The sequence below is a fragment of the Orcinus orca genome, chromosome 5 (genome assembly GCF_937001465.1).
Source record: "Orcinus orca chromosome 5, mOrcOrc1.1, whole genome shotgun sequence".
NCBI classification, from domain to species: Eukaryota; Metazoa; Chordata; class Mammalia; order Artiodactyla; family Delphinidae; genus Orcinus; species Orcinus orca.
The window spans coordinates 66,381,600-66,398,014 of NC_064563.1; the positions used below are offsets into that span (position 1 = coordinate 66,381,600).

Consider the following 16,415-nt stretch of genomic DNA (forward strand, 5'->3'; position numbering starts at 1 on the left):
GGGTGGTTGAGAGCGGCGCCCGGGCCAGGGCGGGGGCGGGTCCACTGGCACGTGGAGGGGCCGGGCGGGGTCTGTGGCTCTCCGCGCCCGGCCGGGAGGGGCGGGACTCGCCGGGGCTCTGTAGGGCCTGGGGCCGGGGGCTGCCGAGCCGTCTAAGTCAGACCTTCAGGCCCAATCCCTCAGGAGCGGCGTCCTCTCTTGCTTCTTCGCTGGGGCCAAGGGCTCAGACCGGCCTGGCAGGGCCCCTCCACTCCGTCGGGGGTGAGAAACAAAGCTGGGGGGACTCGGAGGGGGACGCTAGGCCCAGAAGGGGAGTGCTTGGAACTGGGACCCTCGGTCTCTCTCATCCCCTTCCTTTCTCTTTGCCTTCTTCGCGGCTCCCCGAGGGTAGGTGCACTTGGAGCAACTTGGCCTTCGGCTTGTGCGGGGGTGGAGGTGGAGAGGGAACGGGAAGGGGTGAGACCAGAGGGAAGGGAGGTCTAGGTGCCTGGGAGTCGGGCGTGGGGGGACAGAGGTCGCTTCTCCCTGGCAGGGCCCAAGGAGAAATCCGAGTAGCTGCTCACGTCTAGCCGCCAAGGGGGAACGGCCTGCTGGCGCTGTGCGCTCTGCGTTCTCTGTAAGGGTCCGAAGAAGGATAGAGCAGTGGGTGGGGTGAGCACAGGTGGATGGGCAGAGTCAGAGATAGTGTGAGGGGGAAGGGCCAGTGTCCAGGAAACAGGCAGTGTGCCGGAGGAGGCAGCACCAGGGTGAAGGGGCACGTGGGAGCAGCGGGGGTTCCCAGGAGGAGGGAGCAGTGTCCAGGAAGGGGGAAGTGTGAGAGCCGGCACCCTAGAGGAAGGGGCAATGTAAAGGAAGAGGTGGTATCCGTAGGAGAGGATTGTGTCAGGATGAAGGAGCACATAGGAGAGCTTGTCCAGGAGAGGGTCGTGGCGGGGGGGGAAAAGGCAGAACCGAGCTTAAGGGGCAGTGCTCAAGGAGGGCAGTGGGTGGGTGTTAATGCCTGCTGAAGGGGCGGTGTAAGGGAAGAGAGTAGGGGTGGGGACGATGCAGGCTTTCCTCTTTCCCATGGTGACATCATGGCAAATTCCCAAACTGGACGGACCCGGTGACAGCCATATGGGCCGAGACGGCCCGGGCCGGCCTGGTTGCCAGCTGGAGGGGCTGGGTCCTGAGACCTGCCGGGCCAGCGCCCTGGGGGCGGGGTTCTTCTCCGCCCGCCTTTCGCACGGACTGTGCCCTCGGCGGTCAGGCGGACGGGCACGGTAGGGTACGGGCCGGGCTTCTCTGGGCCAAGGATCAAGGTCCCTGGCTTGGGTAGGCCCCCAAGCATTCCAGTCTTCCTGACCTGGCTTCTGAAGAGGGCGCAGGAGAGCCACTGGAGAGAGCCGGACAAGACGCCGCCTCGGCCGGAGGTGGGACCTATCGTGTTGCCGCCCGGGGCGGAGTTATTTGGACCTGAGACCCGCCCTTAATACTGCAGCCTCTCGGAAAGAATCGTTCGGGGCGGAAGTTAAGAAGCCCCGAGAGCTAGGTGGCGGAAGTGGCCGCGTTCCCTTTTGTCCGTGCGCATGCGTTATTCTATTTCTTAGCCGCCGCTCTTGAAGCGCTGCCTTTTCTTTTCTCCTCTTTACCTCCACGCGACGGGGTGCGCGTACCCCTAGTCGTCGTGGTCGGGCGCTCAGCCCCTCCACTATTTTCGTGGCCCCCTCACCATGGCGGGCATCCTGTTTGAGGATATTTTTGATGTAAAAGACATTGACCCGGAGGGCAAAAAGTTTGACCGAGGTAAGTAAGATTTGGAGGGGCTGTTTGGGGGAAGGGGCTAATCTCCTCGGGGACACGCCCCTGGGCCTCTCGTCCACCCATTTCACGTAGCCTACCCCTACCGGCAGGTCTTGGCGTAGGGACCTTTCTCAGGAAACATTTTTACAGATGAGGAAACGGAGACTCCGGGCTCTCCCTGGCTTCACACAAGCTGTGCCCAGTGCCTGGATGGCCTTTTCTCCGGGCATCTTTCTAATCGCTACCCACTCTGTGCTAGGCGCTGTACTGTGCACCTTTCAAACACTTTATCTTACGTATTCCTTTCAAGAGCCTGCATGAGGTAGGTGGTGTCTTACCCATTTTGCTCTGAGAGACAAAGCAACCCACGCAAGGCTGTACAGCGAATAATCCGACCTCCAGAGCCCTTCGCCCTCAGAGTCTTTAGCTCTTTGTGAAATCCTCTCGGAGATAGAGTTGACTGGTTAGTGTACAACTCTTTATTATGTCATTGATCAATAATTGTCTTTGGTGTCTCTTCTTTTGCCTAGAGACTGGGATGTTTTTTGGGACAAAACCCAGTTCTTACACAAGTTGATAATCCCCTTAGCAGAGGACCTGGCACAGAAAGATAAAACCTTTGGATGAATGAATAACTTGCCCCAAATCAGGTGGTTTCTTAACCACCTAGGTAGGCCTAGAACCTGGATATTATTTGTTGCCAGAGGATCTTTGATTTTTTTCTGGGGATTCTATCCGCTTGCCATAGGTTGTGTCCCCTTTCCTTCTTGCATATGTGGTTCTTTTTTTGATTTATTTTTGGCTGCGTTGGGTCTTCGTTGCTGCACGCAGGCTTCTCATTGTGGTGGCTTCTCTTGTTGCAGAGCACGGGCTCTAGGCGCGAGGGCTCAGTAGTTGTGGCATGTCGGCTCAGTAGTTGTAGCTCATGGGCTCTAGAGCACAGGCTCGGTAGTTGTGGTGCACGGGCTTAGTTGCTCTGTGGCATGTGGGATCTTCCCAGACCAGGGCTCGAACCCGTGTCCCCTGCATTGGCAGGCGGATTCTTAACCACTGCGCCACCAGGGAAGTCCCTGCATATGTGAGTCTGACTGAGCCTGCACGTCTACGAGAGGCCAGTGGATACAGGTTGGGTTAGATTGAGTACTCTATTGCATCCAGCCCCCACAAAGTAGGAGTCTGCCCTGCGCTGTAGGGTCTGCCTTGGGCCAGGCAATGACCTCTGCCACTCTTTCCCTGTTTCCTTCCAGTGTCTCGACTGCATTGTGAGAGTGAATCTTTCAAGATGGACCTCATATTAGATGTAAACATTCAGATTTACCCTGTAGACTTGGGTAAGTATTGAACATAAACAACAGCAGGAGGCTTTTTGCCATTTCCGCTGTTCTTCACCCTCTGATGCTGCTGTTATTTTTCAGGTGACAAGTTCCGGTTGGTCATAGCCAGTACTTTGTATGAAGATGGTACTCTGGATGATGGTGAATACAACCCTACAGATGATAGGCCTTCCAGGTGAGGGAGTGGAGCAGGGAGTACTTGAAATATGCCTGAGGACTAAGTCGATAAGTGGTATAGAAAGACCTTACTTAATTCATAAAATAAATGATTATCAGCAGAATCTATGTAACCTTAAGGAAATTGCTGCACTTAAGAATTCAGACATTCAGGTGTTTATCCAAAGCAGTGATTACAGTGTGAGTTGTAGCTTTTTGATGGCAGAGGAAATGACCACTGAATGACCTAGGCTTTGTGGGCCTTGTGTCTTGGGAGGGAGTTTGGTGTGAGGCAGAGGCTTTCGAGCCCCACTCAGTTCACATCTCAGCTCTACCACTTATTTGTTGAATAACCTTAACCTCTTTCTTTTTTTCTTTTTTCTTTTTTCTTATTGGCTGCGTTGGGTCTTTGTTGCTGCACCTGGGCTTTCTCTAGTTGCAGGGAGTGGGGGCTCAGTAGTTGCAGCATGTGGGCCCTAGAGCGCAGGCTCAGTAGTTGTGGCGCATGGGGCTTTGTTGCTCCGCAGCATGTGGGATCTTCCTGGACCAGGGATAGAACCCGTGTCCCTTGCATTGGCGGGGGATCCTTAACCACTGCGCCACCAGGGAAGTCCAACCTTAACGTCTTTCAACCTTAGTTTTCTCATCAGTAAAATATCGATGGTCATACCCAGCTCACAGGGTTACTCTGAGGACTAAATGACATTATGTTTGGAAAGTGCCTGTTGTTATGATGCTGGCACTTAGTTACCAGTTACCATTTTTAAAGGACCTCTTATTGTTGTTAACTACATTTAAGAATAACTGCCACTGTTGTTCCACAGGGCTGACCAATTTGAGTATGTAATGTATGGGAAAGTGTACAGGATTGAGGGAGATGAAACTTCTACTGAAGCAGCAACACGCCTGTAAGTTCCACGGCCTTGTGAGAGCCCTCGCCCCCTCCCTTTTGTGAGAATTTGGACTATGCTCTGAAAATTTGGACCATGCTCAGGCTTCCTGGGTTTCTTTCCCCAAGCACCTCAGACCTAGGTGGGACCCGGAAAGAAACTGTTTTGGGAACAATTTTCAGTCTGAAATGTAGATTGCTCACTTTGCCCTCTGTCAGGACCTCAGGGCCTGGTGGTCCAAATGAGAAACTGGTAATCTAGCTGTGTGAAATGCCAAGGAAGGTTACTTCTCCAAGAACTAAATGCAGCATAAGTGATTAAACTGCTAGGCCTTTTTGTTTGTGTGTGTGTGTGTGTGTGTGTGTGTCTGTGTCTGTGTGTGCGTATGTGTATGTTTTGCTACTCTGCAATCCAATCCCTAGTTCTTCGGTTTCTCTGCCCAACTATTTTTTTCTTTTCTTTAAAATCTTATTAAAACAACATGTGCCCTTTGTAAGAAATTTGAAAAGCAGAGAAGTAACGTGAAGAAGGAAAAAAGTCACCTATAATTCTATAACCAGAGGGAATCTTTTACATAAACATTCTTGAATGTTCTAGGGTTTTTTTTTCCTCTGTACTTTTTTCTTTGAGCTCATGTTGTTTATTACAATGTTTTGTTCTGTTCTTTTTGCTTAATGTTATGTAAAACATGTTTCCCCATGTCCATTTTAAGCTATTCCTAAACATTTTAATAGCTATATAACATTCCAGTAAATGGATATATCTTAATTGATTTGACCATTTCCTTTATTCTGGGCATGGGGTATTTTCCACTTTTGCCGATATAAAGAACAGTTTGGTTCCTGATGACAATACTCTAGAAGGATGCCTTTTTGTTCTTAGGTTGGGTTGGAGAGCTGCTGAGTAACAGTTGCTATGGAGCTCAGACTCATGGGACTGGGTCTTCTGTTTCAGCTCTGCCTACGTGTCCTATGGGGGCCTGCTCATGAGGCTGCAGGGTGATGCCAACAATCTGCATGGATTTGAAGTGGATTCCAGAGTTTATCTGCTGATGAAGAAACTGGCCTTCTGAACCACCCAGGGAGCCAGCCTTGCTGCTTACTCACGCACGTCATGGACGTTCGTTCAAGCCCGAGTAGCAGTTGCTGTTGTTCACCTGTTCAGGAGGGGCTGGCTCTCTGTCCACTGTGGGTGCATCTTTAGGAGGTCTGGACTCAATGGGAAACTGACTTGCCTGCAAAAGACCCAGTGGGAGAGCTTAAAATGAATCAGAAGTTGTTTTATGTATATGATTTTTTTAATTAAAGTTTACTTTTTCAGACTCTTTTCCCCTCTTTTTTAGCAAAGTTTTTTCCATTTATTTTAAAATCATTTTTTCCAGTTTGCCTATGGTATATTATGTTTCTGGCCCACAGCCAGATGGTCACATGTCAATGTAGGATCTGTCCCAACCTTTTGGTATCGGGGTTCAGGGTTATCTCCGTCTCCTGGCTGACTACCCCCAATATCTATCCTCCAATGTGATTTCCTGTCTGGGAGAGAGAGTGTTGTGCTTTTGGCTCCTGAGGGCACCACCCATTTGGCATAGAATCCTGAATAGGCAAGGAGCTCTGCTCGTGTTCTTCTAACACTTTCAGTTTCTCAGGAAGTCAGATCACGACTTGAATGAGTTGCTTGCATAGCCTGGAAATGTTCGTCATTTTTATGGAAGCTTTGAGATGAGGCTTTTCGACACATGCATGGGACACAACTCTGAAGAGGAGAGGAAGAACGATTTGGTGGTTGTGGAAGCGGGTGGAGGAGTTAGCTCTCTGCTTTACATTCTAGTGGTGACCTGGAGGGAGGGTAAGTGGTGGTGGTTTTTACCAGTGACACTGAACAGGGAGCTGCCTCACAGACCAGTGAAGTAGACAGGGCAGCAATACCAATGAGGTTTGGCAGTTCAGTGCCAGTGCCTGGGACAATACAGCAGTCTGACTGCAGTCACTAATTTATCAGTGGGGGAAGAACAAAGTTGAGGAAATGGCGATGCTTACAAGGACTCCAGCATCGGAGCTGCGTCTTCAGCCTGGCATTTGAGGTCTCAGACAGTACATGGGACTCTGATTTCCCCTGGGAAGTTCAGGGTAACAATCCAGAAAGATCATAAGTGTGTATTAAGTAGTTGTCTCTTTTTGTTTTTGCGGTACACGGGCCTCTCACTGTTGTGGCCTCTCCTGTTGTGGAGCACAGGCTCCGGACGCGCAGGCTCAGCGGCCATGGCTCACGGGCCTAGCCGCTCCGCGGCATGTGGGATCTTCCTGGACCGGGGCACGAACCCGTGTCCCCTGCATCGGCAGGGGGACTCTCAACCACTGCGCCACCAGGGAAGCCCAGTAGTTGTCTCTTTTGATCTCCCTTTTTTGCCATGAGAGTTGGTCCTCCTGCTGGGATGCCTGGGGTATTTCCTTCCCCATCATTTTCAGGTCTTCACAGGAGGTGTTAGAAATAGTATTTAGGGAAATGGGTTGAAAATGAATGGCCTCTGTAGGGGGGAGGAAAAGGTATTTCTTTTGCTTTACTGTGGGGTGGGGGTGAGGGGAGAGGGAAGTAGGAGATGAAGTGGGAGTTGGGATGAATTTTTATAGAATCGTAGAACCTCTTCCGTGCAGTCAAATTTTTTTGTAGGGGTTGGAGAAGGATGGATTTAGGTTGGAGAAGGGAGAACCTAATTACCGATAACAGTTTGCAGGGTAGCTAATAGTTTGCGGGGTAGTGTAGCAGACTGTCCTAGCTGCCGTGGGGTGGCAGAAGAAAGAGAACTGGGGTACAGTTGAATAGAGATAAGAGCGTCCTCGTTGTAACAGGTTTTTGTCTTTTCTGTAAAGGGAAGAAGGGACTGAATCAGCCCGATAGAATGATTTGGGAATGGGTTAGATGCTCAGGAGAGGCAAGTTAGTTCCCACTGGAGAAGCCCATGGGTTATTTACGTTTGCCCTAGGGTAAGTCAAATGCCAGTACTGGATGCCTGGAACTTTCTGGCTACATACTTCTTGCAGTTTTGCCATCTTTGTCTCTCAGCTGACTGTCTGAAAACCCTTAATTCTTTGTCTCTGGTCCCTTTGGCATCTCTTGTACTGGGTGCTGGCTTTCATGTGCCATAAAATGTTTCATTTGATCATTAAATTTAACCTACTTTAATATTTCAGTAAGTTAAAATTTCCACTTACTATTCTCTTGACTCCATGCTGGAATTTGTAGTGTGGATGAACTGATTTTCTCCCACAGAGAAACTGACACCATCCGAGATTTGGACGGCACTTCTGAGCTTGGTGCATTTGTTGACTTTTTCTCCATGGCAACCGTTCTGCCCATGGGGTGGTGGGGGGAGACACCTGGAGATGCCTAAATTGGTCACCCCACCAAGAGCTTTGGTTTTCTACTCAGAACTCTTTAACTGTCGATGTGTACTCCCTAAGGACTTGGCAATTTTTTCCAATAAATAGAGTCACTGACTGATATACTGGACAGTGCACCACACTGGGGAATGTATGGGCTCCAGACTAAGTCATCCTAGGGGGTTTCTTTTCCTGTTCACAGGCTGTGAAACCATTGGGAACTTGCCGGGCTTCTCTGAGCCTGTGTCCTCATCCGTAAAACAGAGATGATAATACCTACCTTCTAGAGATGTGTGAGTGTTAAAAAAGATAAAATGCATAAGTTTCTTGACATACTGGCTTTCACTCTACTGTTTTGGAATGCCTTTAATGACCCTGGGGTTTTGTGGTAGTGTTTGGAACCCTAGGTTTCTGGCTCCTCTACCTACATGCTAACTTTTCCTGTCCTTTGGGGAGTTGAGGTGGGAGAGGAAAAAGCTTCCATTAGTTTTCCTACAGACACCTCTGGAGGTAGTGTTGACCTTGCAGTGGAGTGCTTGGGGCAATATAAACCTTCCCAAGCACCATCGTGGCATTTATTCAGAAAGCCCCATAAGCCTGGGCTTCTTTTCTAGAGATCCCCTGGCAGAGTTTATGGTGTCACACAGGGTTGCTTTTTAGATACTATACGCTTCTGGGAATTGGGAAATGAGCCTTCAACTTGCACTTGACTTGTGCTTGTCCCTCCTGCTGTGTGAGCTCTAGGAGACTGACTCAAGCCACTTCCTGCATTTCCCCCTGACCTCCACAGGAGGGAGGCAGGAACCCACGCCTGGTGAAGCTTCCTGCTGAGCTGCTGAAGTGCTGGCTGTTTGCTCAGCTGTCACATCCAGGTCTCATCTCGTCTGACTGACCCGTCTGCACAGCCTTACCTGTAAGGCTCTCCAAAGCTTCCTGTTAGCTTTTTCTCAGGGAGGGGGGATCTGTTGCCCATGAGAAGAACATCTTCCCCTCGCTTTGCAGGTAGCTTTTGGGTCCTCTCCTTTATTCTGTCTTTATACAGTCTCAGTGTTGTCTATTGCTTAGGAACTGCTTTTCTGAGAGACTTCTCATTCATTTCTCAAGAGTAAGGATCTCCTAAGAAAAGCAGATCAGAGCCCCATTAAGAATGATAATAAAGGGGGTAAAGAGACTAACCTTAGTTCTGAGCAGAAAACCAAAGCTTTTTTTTGTCATAAGCCCTACCTCTGTTCAGAAGCTAGGCCAGGCCAGGCCTTTGCAGAATTCTCATATGAAAAAGAGTATACAGAGAAATAGTAAGTTATAAATTTGTGCAGAAGATAGACCAGAGATAACTAACTGCTCTGGTGAACATTATTAATAGTTAAAAAAAATAGCTTTTGTAGTTTTATGGCATGTAGTAAAAAAATTATACTTTTTCTGTCCTGCATGTCTCCCTTCACCAGGGCTTTGGGTTTCAGGTGAAAGCAGGAAATCTGGTAAAGGCATACCTCGGAGATATTGCAGGTTCAGTTCCAGACCACCACAATAAAGTGAATATCACAATAAAGCGAGTCACACAAATTTTTTGGTTTTTTTTTTTGTTTCCCAGTTATGTTTACATGATACTGTAGTCTATTAACTGTAATAGTATTATGTGTAAAAAAAAAAAGCAATGTACATACCTTCATTCAAAAATACTTTATTGCTAAAAAATGCTAACCATCATCTGACAACACAGGGTTGCCACAAACCTTCAATTTGTAAAAAATGCAGTATCTGTAAAGCATAATAAAATGAAGCACAATAAAATGAGGTATGCCTGTATAGCTGCAGTTGTCTCCCAGGGCCTCTCCTCCGAGTAAGGGGATTGTACTTGGGAGGCGATGCTGATGTCGGCAGTGCCGGAGTACCTTACTCTTCCTGAGACAGATTCCGGAAGTGAGAGTGGGCTGCAACTAGAAGATGACTGGTAGAGTTGGGTGTGATAGCAGAGGGGTCAGGAAGCATGGGTTGGAGCTGGACCGTGGGGATGGGCAAGGTGGGTGAAGGAGAGAAGAGTGTGTACTGTCCAGGAGGAGGATGGGCTGGGGAAGGAGACTCTCCAGGCTGGAGGTAGGGTGACAGGGAGTCCATGTCTGAAGTTTCCGGAGGAATATCCGGGGCTCTTAGGGCCCTCGGTGTGGGTCCAGGAAAGAGTCCGTGAATTCCACTCAGGGGTCCATGTGTCCTGTTCAGGTGTCCAGGGATTTGGTCTAGGGACCTGGAGGTTTGGTTCAGCAGACCAGGAATCTTGGCTCTGAATCCCTGCAGCCTGTTCAGAAGTCCAGAGCCAGTAGTTCTGGCTGAGACACTGGAGTTTATCTCCAACAATCCAGAAGTCCTGTTTGGGAGCTTGTTCAGTATGAGAAATGGAGAGGTGTTCCCCGGGATAGCTGTGGTAGGTGGGGCCCGCTTGGCACAGAGGGTGGGTCCCACTACAAGCAGCAGGAAACGCACCTTTCCTCGGAGCAGTCGTTGGAAGCTCAGGAAGATGGCACTGGGATCCTTGTGAGCTGTGGTCCTGCCCTGCGCAGAAAGCTGAGGGCAGAGGATGGGCCTGAGGCCAGAGACCTGGGCCAGATATCATGCCTCCCTGTCTATGTGGGAAAGATAAGGTACCAGAACCCAGGCTTTGTGGCTGGAGGGAGCACTCCTTGGCAGGTCAGCTCTTCCACCCTCAAGATTTCTAAAATTCCCCTTTCTTCCCTCAGGTCTTCTGAGGGGACCGAGTCAGAAAAGAAAGACAGCTTCTATAGTTCCCTTGACTGGGGACTTACCTGGGTTCCTAGGAGGCTCTGCAGGGCCCCAAGGAGGAGGCGGACCTGTCCAGAAAGCTGCACCAGTAGGGATGAGAGGCAAGTGGGTCCCAGTTGTCCCCGCGCTGCCATCACTGCCTCCAGCAGAAGGGTCGAGGCTCCCAGAACGTCCTGTGCCTTGGTCTGTTCCTGGGAAAGAGATGGAAGAGAGAAACGGACAGCTTCAAAGGGTATGCTAATAGCGGGTGGGGAGCCTGTAAGAGTAGCCAGCAGAATGAATCATAGGAGCTGAGAATTGGACAGGACCTAGGTCCCACCCAGTACAGGAATTCCTTCAGTCTCCCGACAATTGGTCATCAGCCTCTGCTTGAATAACGCCAGTGTCCAGTAACGCAGCCTGGTCTCACATGTAATTTCAGTGAGAAAAGCCCTTTTTTTTTTTTTTCTTACATTATGCTGAAATCTGCCCTATTATAGCTTTTACTTCTTGGTTCTAGTGCTGCAAATCTACTCTTTCTGCTACAAAATCAGGATCATATGATTAAAAAAAATTAATGTAGATATAAGACCATCATAAAGATTATAAAGATGAAGGGAAGGGGCTTGCTGATAAATGGCAGAGCTAGAGCTACAAGGGATCACTAGCAATTACACTTCCTCCCTGTCCCAATCCCCCAGAAGACCTGAGGGAAGCAAGGGAATTCTAGGGATCTTGAGGGTAGAGGAGCTGACCTTCTAAGCAGCACTCCCTCCTGGTAGGTTTCCTGAGTGTGGCTCAGACTGAAGCACTTCATGCTCTACCACAAGACTGACACTCTTCTCCAAGCTAATCACACAAGCTTTATTATTTTTTTAAACCATTCCTTGCATAACATATTTTCTGACCTCTCACTGTTCAGGTTGCTTTCCTCCTTTTGGAAACATGCTAGTTTACTATGGTCCCTCTGAGTAAATTAGCATGTTTCTAAAAGAGGATGGCTAGTACTCAGTGCAGTAGTTTAAGTGCAGTCCACTCATAATAGAGTTTTTTAGGAATATTTCTACAATGTGGATGTTAAACATCTAAAGCCACCTATGATCCCTACCTTTTTAAGTAGCTACTTCAATAATGTTGTTACAATGCTAAGTTTGGGGTCAATCCAACCCTCCCAGGTCCTTTTCATAGTAAGTACTAGGGCTAGAAGTTTATATGAGGTACGTAGGGACACTGTGGCCTGAAAGCTGGAATAGGATTTTATTCAATTACTTTTCACATCTAGAATTTTATATACATCTCTGTTAAATTTCACCTTGTTTTGACCTAGCCTTTTAGCAGTTTGAACCTTAATTCTGTTTTTTGTTCTTTTAGCTGTGCCTCCCCGTTTTGTGTCATCTGAGGACGACAGGTCAGTCTTGCTTCTACACACCAACTTAAGAAGGCCGAACAGAAATGGGTCAAAAGCATGGCCATGAGAGACTTCTATCCAGCTTTTCATGGTGATCAACTTTGACTCTATTTTATGTAGTGGACCACAAGCCATCATCTTGTCCAGAGGATATCCCCACAGTAGAATGTATGTTGGGTTAGGGTGGCCAAGCTGAAGGTGAGATCTTTTTAGGGAGCTCAGGAATTTTGAAAAATCCATGGGAATCAGTGGGAAACACATGAAGACAGGATTCGGGAAACCAAGGGAAAGGATGGCTTTCTTACTGTCTGGGTTTTCCATTCTCCCAAGCTGAAGTCCACAGCAGGCAGCAGGACGGGTGTGGACAAAGGGTTAACGTCTGGGCACTGGCTCTGTTGAAAAAGATTGGTGGGGGGATGGTGGAGAGGGCGCTGAAATAGAGGGGGTTATGGTGGCCCAATTTCCAGGACAGGCTTCCATGAAATAGAACCAGACTAGAGCTTTTAAGAGAGGGTTTGATTGTAAACCATAATCCTTGTGAAAGGGTGGTAATTAGGCGGGGGGTGGTCTTACTGAAGACAATATTAGAAGAGTAGTGATCGGAGGGCATGAGAGGAAGTGATAGGAGTCAGGGTATCTCACCAGTTAGGTGGATAGCGGGGAGAGTGCTTGGGGATTCTCACCAGTCTGCTGTGAAGGACATGGGAGTCACGAAGCAGTTTATTTAGGAGTCGGGGGTCACAGGCAGGAGGAGCCGGGCTGGACAGTGTTAGTCTTGCAGTTAGGAGAGGCATGACCACGAGGAGCAATTCTTAGATGAGGAGAGGTGAGGTTGAAAGGGGCGGATAAGGAAGAAATCATTGTTGGGTGGTGGTCCAGGAATTCCCACTTAGGACCCAGACCTGAAATCCACGGAATCTGCCTCTCAGAGGCCTTATTCCTGGGAGATTGAGGTCCCCCCTGCCCCCGCACCCCAGCACATCTCCTTTCTCTTTCCCCTCTACCGAGTTCTGATTTGGCCCTAGGTCTCTCGAGGGTTTTCTTACCAGTCAGCTCCATTCTGGCCAGGCTGTGTGGCTGGAGTGGCTCCCTGTATGGGGCCTCTCCCCTGAATCCGTCCTGGGGCCATGGAGGCGGCTTGGGCTCTTGCACTTCTGGGCAGAGTGGGGTGGGGCACAGGTGGGGCACAGGTGGGCCAAGGAGGAGGGTCTAGAATCTATCCTGCAAGTGACAGGAATAATGAACATTATTGAATTTCAAGGAAAACACTCTGCCTGGCTGGTGGAACAGATGCTGGGAGGGTGTGAGATGCTGACCAGCCTAGAACTGCTAAAGCTCGGACTGCTCCCACATCATCTTGTGAAGGTAGCGTACGGCATCTCCTCTTTGTCAGGGTTCCTCAGGATGTCTGAGGTGGCTCTGGTGCCCCTGCCCCCTGCCGAGGGCTGCAGGACAGGATATATACACACACATCTAATTGGCCTCAAAGTCTGAGCAACCCTGTTTGGTTGGAGAAAATCTGGGATGGGGATAGAGAAGGGAAGTATTGTGGCACAAGCCTGGAGAAGAGATTGGAAATGGGGTACAGGGCCAGGAGCTAGCAAACATGTACAATGTGCTCAGGGATAGCTTGGGGAGTGGGGTTGAGGAGGGAAATTGGGCAAAAATGAAACTTAACTACTAGAGGTCAGTGATTAAAAGATTGAGAAGGTGGTGTAGGAGAAATTAACCTCTCATTCTTTTTCTATTTACCCCAACATACAAAGCCTCTTGGAGTTTTTCTTTGCATTCTAAGTTCTGAAATACTGGGTTATCCAAGGTGAGGAGATGGGCTAACAGTTCTGGAACTTCCTTCCTGAAGCAAGTTGCCCAGGAACGAGCACAGGCTGGGTGAGATGATGCCCACCTTGCACGGCTTACCTTGCCTTAGACACCAACCATATCTGTCTCCTAGCCTGCACCTTCCTCCCTGCCCCCTCTGCAGACCCCTTCCGGTTCCTTTGCAGGACCCCACACATGGCTTCCTCCTTCTTTCACAAGTTGTGCAAAGAGGCCTGCACCTGATTCAATATTGGGATTTCCTGTAGGTCTGTCAACATGCATGAGCCCTCCTCCCATTACCCTCTCCTTGTGCCTTGGCTTGCCTGGCCCAGCTTCCCCAGCCCCAGGATTCAGAACCTTGTGAGCTAACTAGGAATGACTGGGTAAGAATGGGGATTGGGGCTGCGTCCAGCTTGGTGCTATGTTCCCTAAGTCCAAAAAAACACCTCTTTTCTTATTTTCTCCCTGGGACCATGTCCCCTTTCCTTAGGGCCAGCCGCGACCGTGCTGTATTCCACCAAGTCTGTGATCAGTCCCTCAGAACCCAGCACCCCACCCCCTACCCCTGCTCTGTCCTGCTCCTCCCATTCTGGGAAGGCTACACTCTTCTCGACAAAGGTCAGTGACTGCAGGTTCCAGTTTGCCTGCCCCTCCCCCAGCAGAGAGCCCAATTCCTCTTTCCTGTCCTTCCTACCCTCACGTAACTCCAAATCTTGCTTGCCACTCACCGGGTGGAGAAGGGCTCCAGGACCCAGGTGCGGAGCAGGCGGCACTCTGGGGAGCAGATGGGTAGGAAAACAGGTGGCGCTGGGGCATAGCCCCTCCAGGGCAGTGAGGTCACAAGCCTGCCCGGGGCCACTTCTGCCCAATCAGAGAGCAGGGAGCCACTAGACACTGGCAATGGCCCCCGGAAGTGACGCCTTCTCCTCCCACTCGCGCAGGACCTGGAGCCCCTGCCTGGACCATGGTTCACTAGCGGAGCCCCGGATCCTCCACCCACGCACACCACACAGAGGATTTGAACGGGGGATCTGTCTTTCCCTAGGAGATGGGAAATCTGGGACCTGGTTGGGGGAGAAGATGGGAGGGAAACAGGTTTTTTCCAGGAGGATTCTGGCAGGACACTTTTGTCCCTGAGGAAGAGGCACGGAGGTCTGGCTCTAGAATGGTGGGTCTCTCAATTCCTGGCTGTCCAAATTTCTTTTCCCTGGACACCACACCTGCTGCTAAAATCTACTAGGACTCTTGCTTTCCTGCTTTTCTCGCCAATAACCCTCTGGGGGTCATGTCTTATGCCCCCTTTGCAAGTGGGAATGTGGGTGTCGCCTGTCAGGGGTCAGTGTTACCAGGAAGCAGTTTGGACAGTTTGAGAGGCCTTCAAGCTGAGGGGGTGCCTGTGCTGGATTAAGCTGTGCTCAGGTACCACTCTGTTGGGGCCCAGTGGCTCCGATGGCTAAGCCCACTTATCTCTGTGCCAGTGCCCTCTTTGCCTGCCCGGTCTTTCTCCCTCTTCCATCTCCTACCACTCCACATGTGACAAGAGGAATAACCAGGCCCATGTGTCCCTGTCTTAGGAAAGACAGCTGCTGAACCTCCCCCGCAAATACCTCCCGCTGGCCCCCCTCTTCCTTTGGCCCTGGCTCTAGTTCCTTTGCTTTCCCCTCAGTCCCACTCTCCCCACAGTCCGTCCTCAGGGGCCTCCTGGCCTGACCTTGTTCCCATCACCCCCTCCCCGCCAGTTCTTCCTCAGGCTGTGTCCTGCTCCTCCTCCCCAGGATGGGGCTGTCTGCTAAAGAGTATGGCCTAGATCCCAGAATTCTCCAGTTCAGCCAGACGAGATGCCTCCCAAGATTAGGAAGGAGGGTGCCGGGATGGTTGGGAGGATGGTGGGAGAGTGGGGGTGGGAGGGGGCAGGGAGGCCGTCATGACCAGGAAACCAAGACAAAAGAGGTTGTGGGTAGGATGGAGAGGCACAGGGTCCCCAGGGTGAAGGAAGAGGGTGGGAAAGTGCGTCAGGCTGGGGATGATGATGGTTGGATGGGCCTGAGCGCAGGTAACAGTAGGGAGAGAAACACTGTCACCAGACAGAAAGGGGATACTGTCTGTTTCTGGCCAAGTTCCTATCCTGGGGAACAGTAGAATGAGGAGAGAGCTCAGAGAAGAGGTAGGACACAGGCTAGGCAGTGAGAGTGGTGTGGGGTTTGAGAGGTGCTGTGGGCCCAGCGTCCGGCGAAGATGAGTTGACGGGCCTTTTCTGCACGGAGTCATCATCCTTAAAGACAATTCTTCATCTTTCCTGCAGGAACCCAGTCCTAGCCCAGTGGCTGGCCCAGGCCTCGGGCAGTCTCTGCCCCTCCCTGGTCTGGGGCTCCCATCCTGGGCCGGACACGCACCTCCTGGTCCAGCTTGGAGGGGGGGCTCCAGACCCGCCTCTCCTCCCCTCTTTGCGCCCCCTGGTCCCTCCCCTCCCCTCCCTCCCCTCCCCCTCCCCTCCCCCTTCTCCTACAGCCCCTCCCTCCTCCCCTGCCCGGTTCCAGCCCCTCCCTCCCCTCCCCCATTCGCGATCCGGGCCGCTGCTGCTGGGCCGGACCCCCCGGGCTCAGCCCGGCCCCTCGCCGAGCCGCCGCCGCCGCCCCGTTTGCTGAGGAGGAGGCCCCCGGCCGGGGCGCCGGGCGCGGGGCATAAAACGGGCCAGAGCCGTCGCCCGGGGCACTAGAGCCGCGTACGGCCCGGGTCAGCGGCCGCCAGCCCGCCCGCGCTCCTCCCGGCCGCTCCTCCCGCCCCGCCCGGCCCGGCGCCGACTCCGCGGCCGCCCGACGAGCCCCTAGCCGCACAGCTCGGGCCCTGGCCCCGGCCCCCTCCCGCCGTACCGCCCCCGGCCCGGCCCTCCTCC

At 51.2% G+C, this 16,415-nt stretch overlaps 2 protein-coding genes across 5 annotated transcripts; one reads left to right on the forward strand and one right to left on the reverse strand.

Annotated features, from left to right (window-relative positions):
• The first annotated feature begins 16 nt into the window (after positions 1 to 16).
• POLR2H (RNA polymerase II, I and III subunit H) lies at positions 17 to 5,488 on the forward strand. Of its 3 annotated transcripts, none has more exons than XM_004278436.4 (5): positions 17 to 1,785; positions 3,030 to 3,113; positions 3,198 to 3,291; positions 4,097 to 4,180; positions 5,117 to 5,488. In XM_004278436.4, the coding sequence occupies exons 1-5, from the start codon at positions 1,713 to 1,715 to the stop codon at positions 5,232 to 5,234; spliced, it is 453 nt and encodes a 150-aa protein (XP_004278484.1). In that variant the 5' UTR covers positions 17 to 1,712; the 3' UTR covers positions 5,235 to 5,488. The 3 variants fall into 3 exon arrangements, with proteins under 3 accessions (XP_004278484.1, XP_033259071.1, XP_033259070.1); XM_033403180.2 differs by having other exon boundaries at positions 17 to 261; XM_033403179.2 differs by lacking the exon at positions 4,097 to 4,180 and having other exon boundaries at positions 1,000 to 1,785.
• Positions 5,489 to 9,179: 3,691 nt separating this feature from the next.
• On the reverse strand, positions 9,180 to 14,018 carry THPO (thrombopoietin). 2 transcript variants are annotated; one of them, XM_033403183.2, is made up of 7 exons: positions 13,018 to 14,018; positions 12,748 to 12,922; positions 12,385 to 12,512; positions 12,007 to 12,093; positions 10,338 to 10,505; positions 10,018 to 10,098; positions 9,180 to 9,901 (listed from the first exon to the last, which is right to left on the reverse strand). In XM_033403183.2, exons 2-7 carry the CDS (start codon positions 12,758 to 12,760, stop codon positions 9,518 to 9,520), a joined length of 861 nt encoding a protein of 286 aa, XP_033259074.1. In that variant the 5' UTR covers positions 12,761 to 12,922; positions 13,018 to 14,018; the 3' UTR covers positions 9,180 to 9,517. The 2 variants fall into 2 exon arrangements, with proteins under 2 accessions (XP_033259074.1, XP_033259072.1); XM_033403181.2 differs by having other exon boundaries at positions 9,180 to 10,098.
• Positions 14,019 to 16,415: the final 2,397 nt, after the last annotated feature.

Bases quoted from the DNA above. Each gene is read 5' to 3' on its own strand.
- THPO (XM_033403181.2), bottom strand. The intron at 10,506-12,006 runs GTAAGAAAGCCA...TCTCTTTCCCAG, and splicing joins GAGAATGGAAAACCCAGACA to GAACAGACCAAGGCACAGGA. The intron at 10,099-10,337 runs GTAAGTCCCCAG...CTCTGCCCTCAG, and splicing joins AGAGCCTCCTAGGAACCCAG to CTTTCTGCGCAGGGCAGGAC.
- POLR2H (XM_004278436.4), top strand. From the start codon at position 1,713: ATGGCGGGCATCCTGTTTGAGGATATTTTTGATGTAAAAGACATTGAC. The intron at 3,292-4,096 runs GTGAGGGAGTGG...GTTGTTCCACAG, and splicing joins ACAGATGATAGGCCTTCCAG to GGCTGACCAATTTGAGTATG. The intron at 4,181-5,116 runs GTAAGTTCCACG...CTTCTGTTTCAG, and splicing joins ACTGAAGCAGCAACACGCCT to CTCTGCCTACGTGTCCTATG.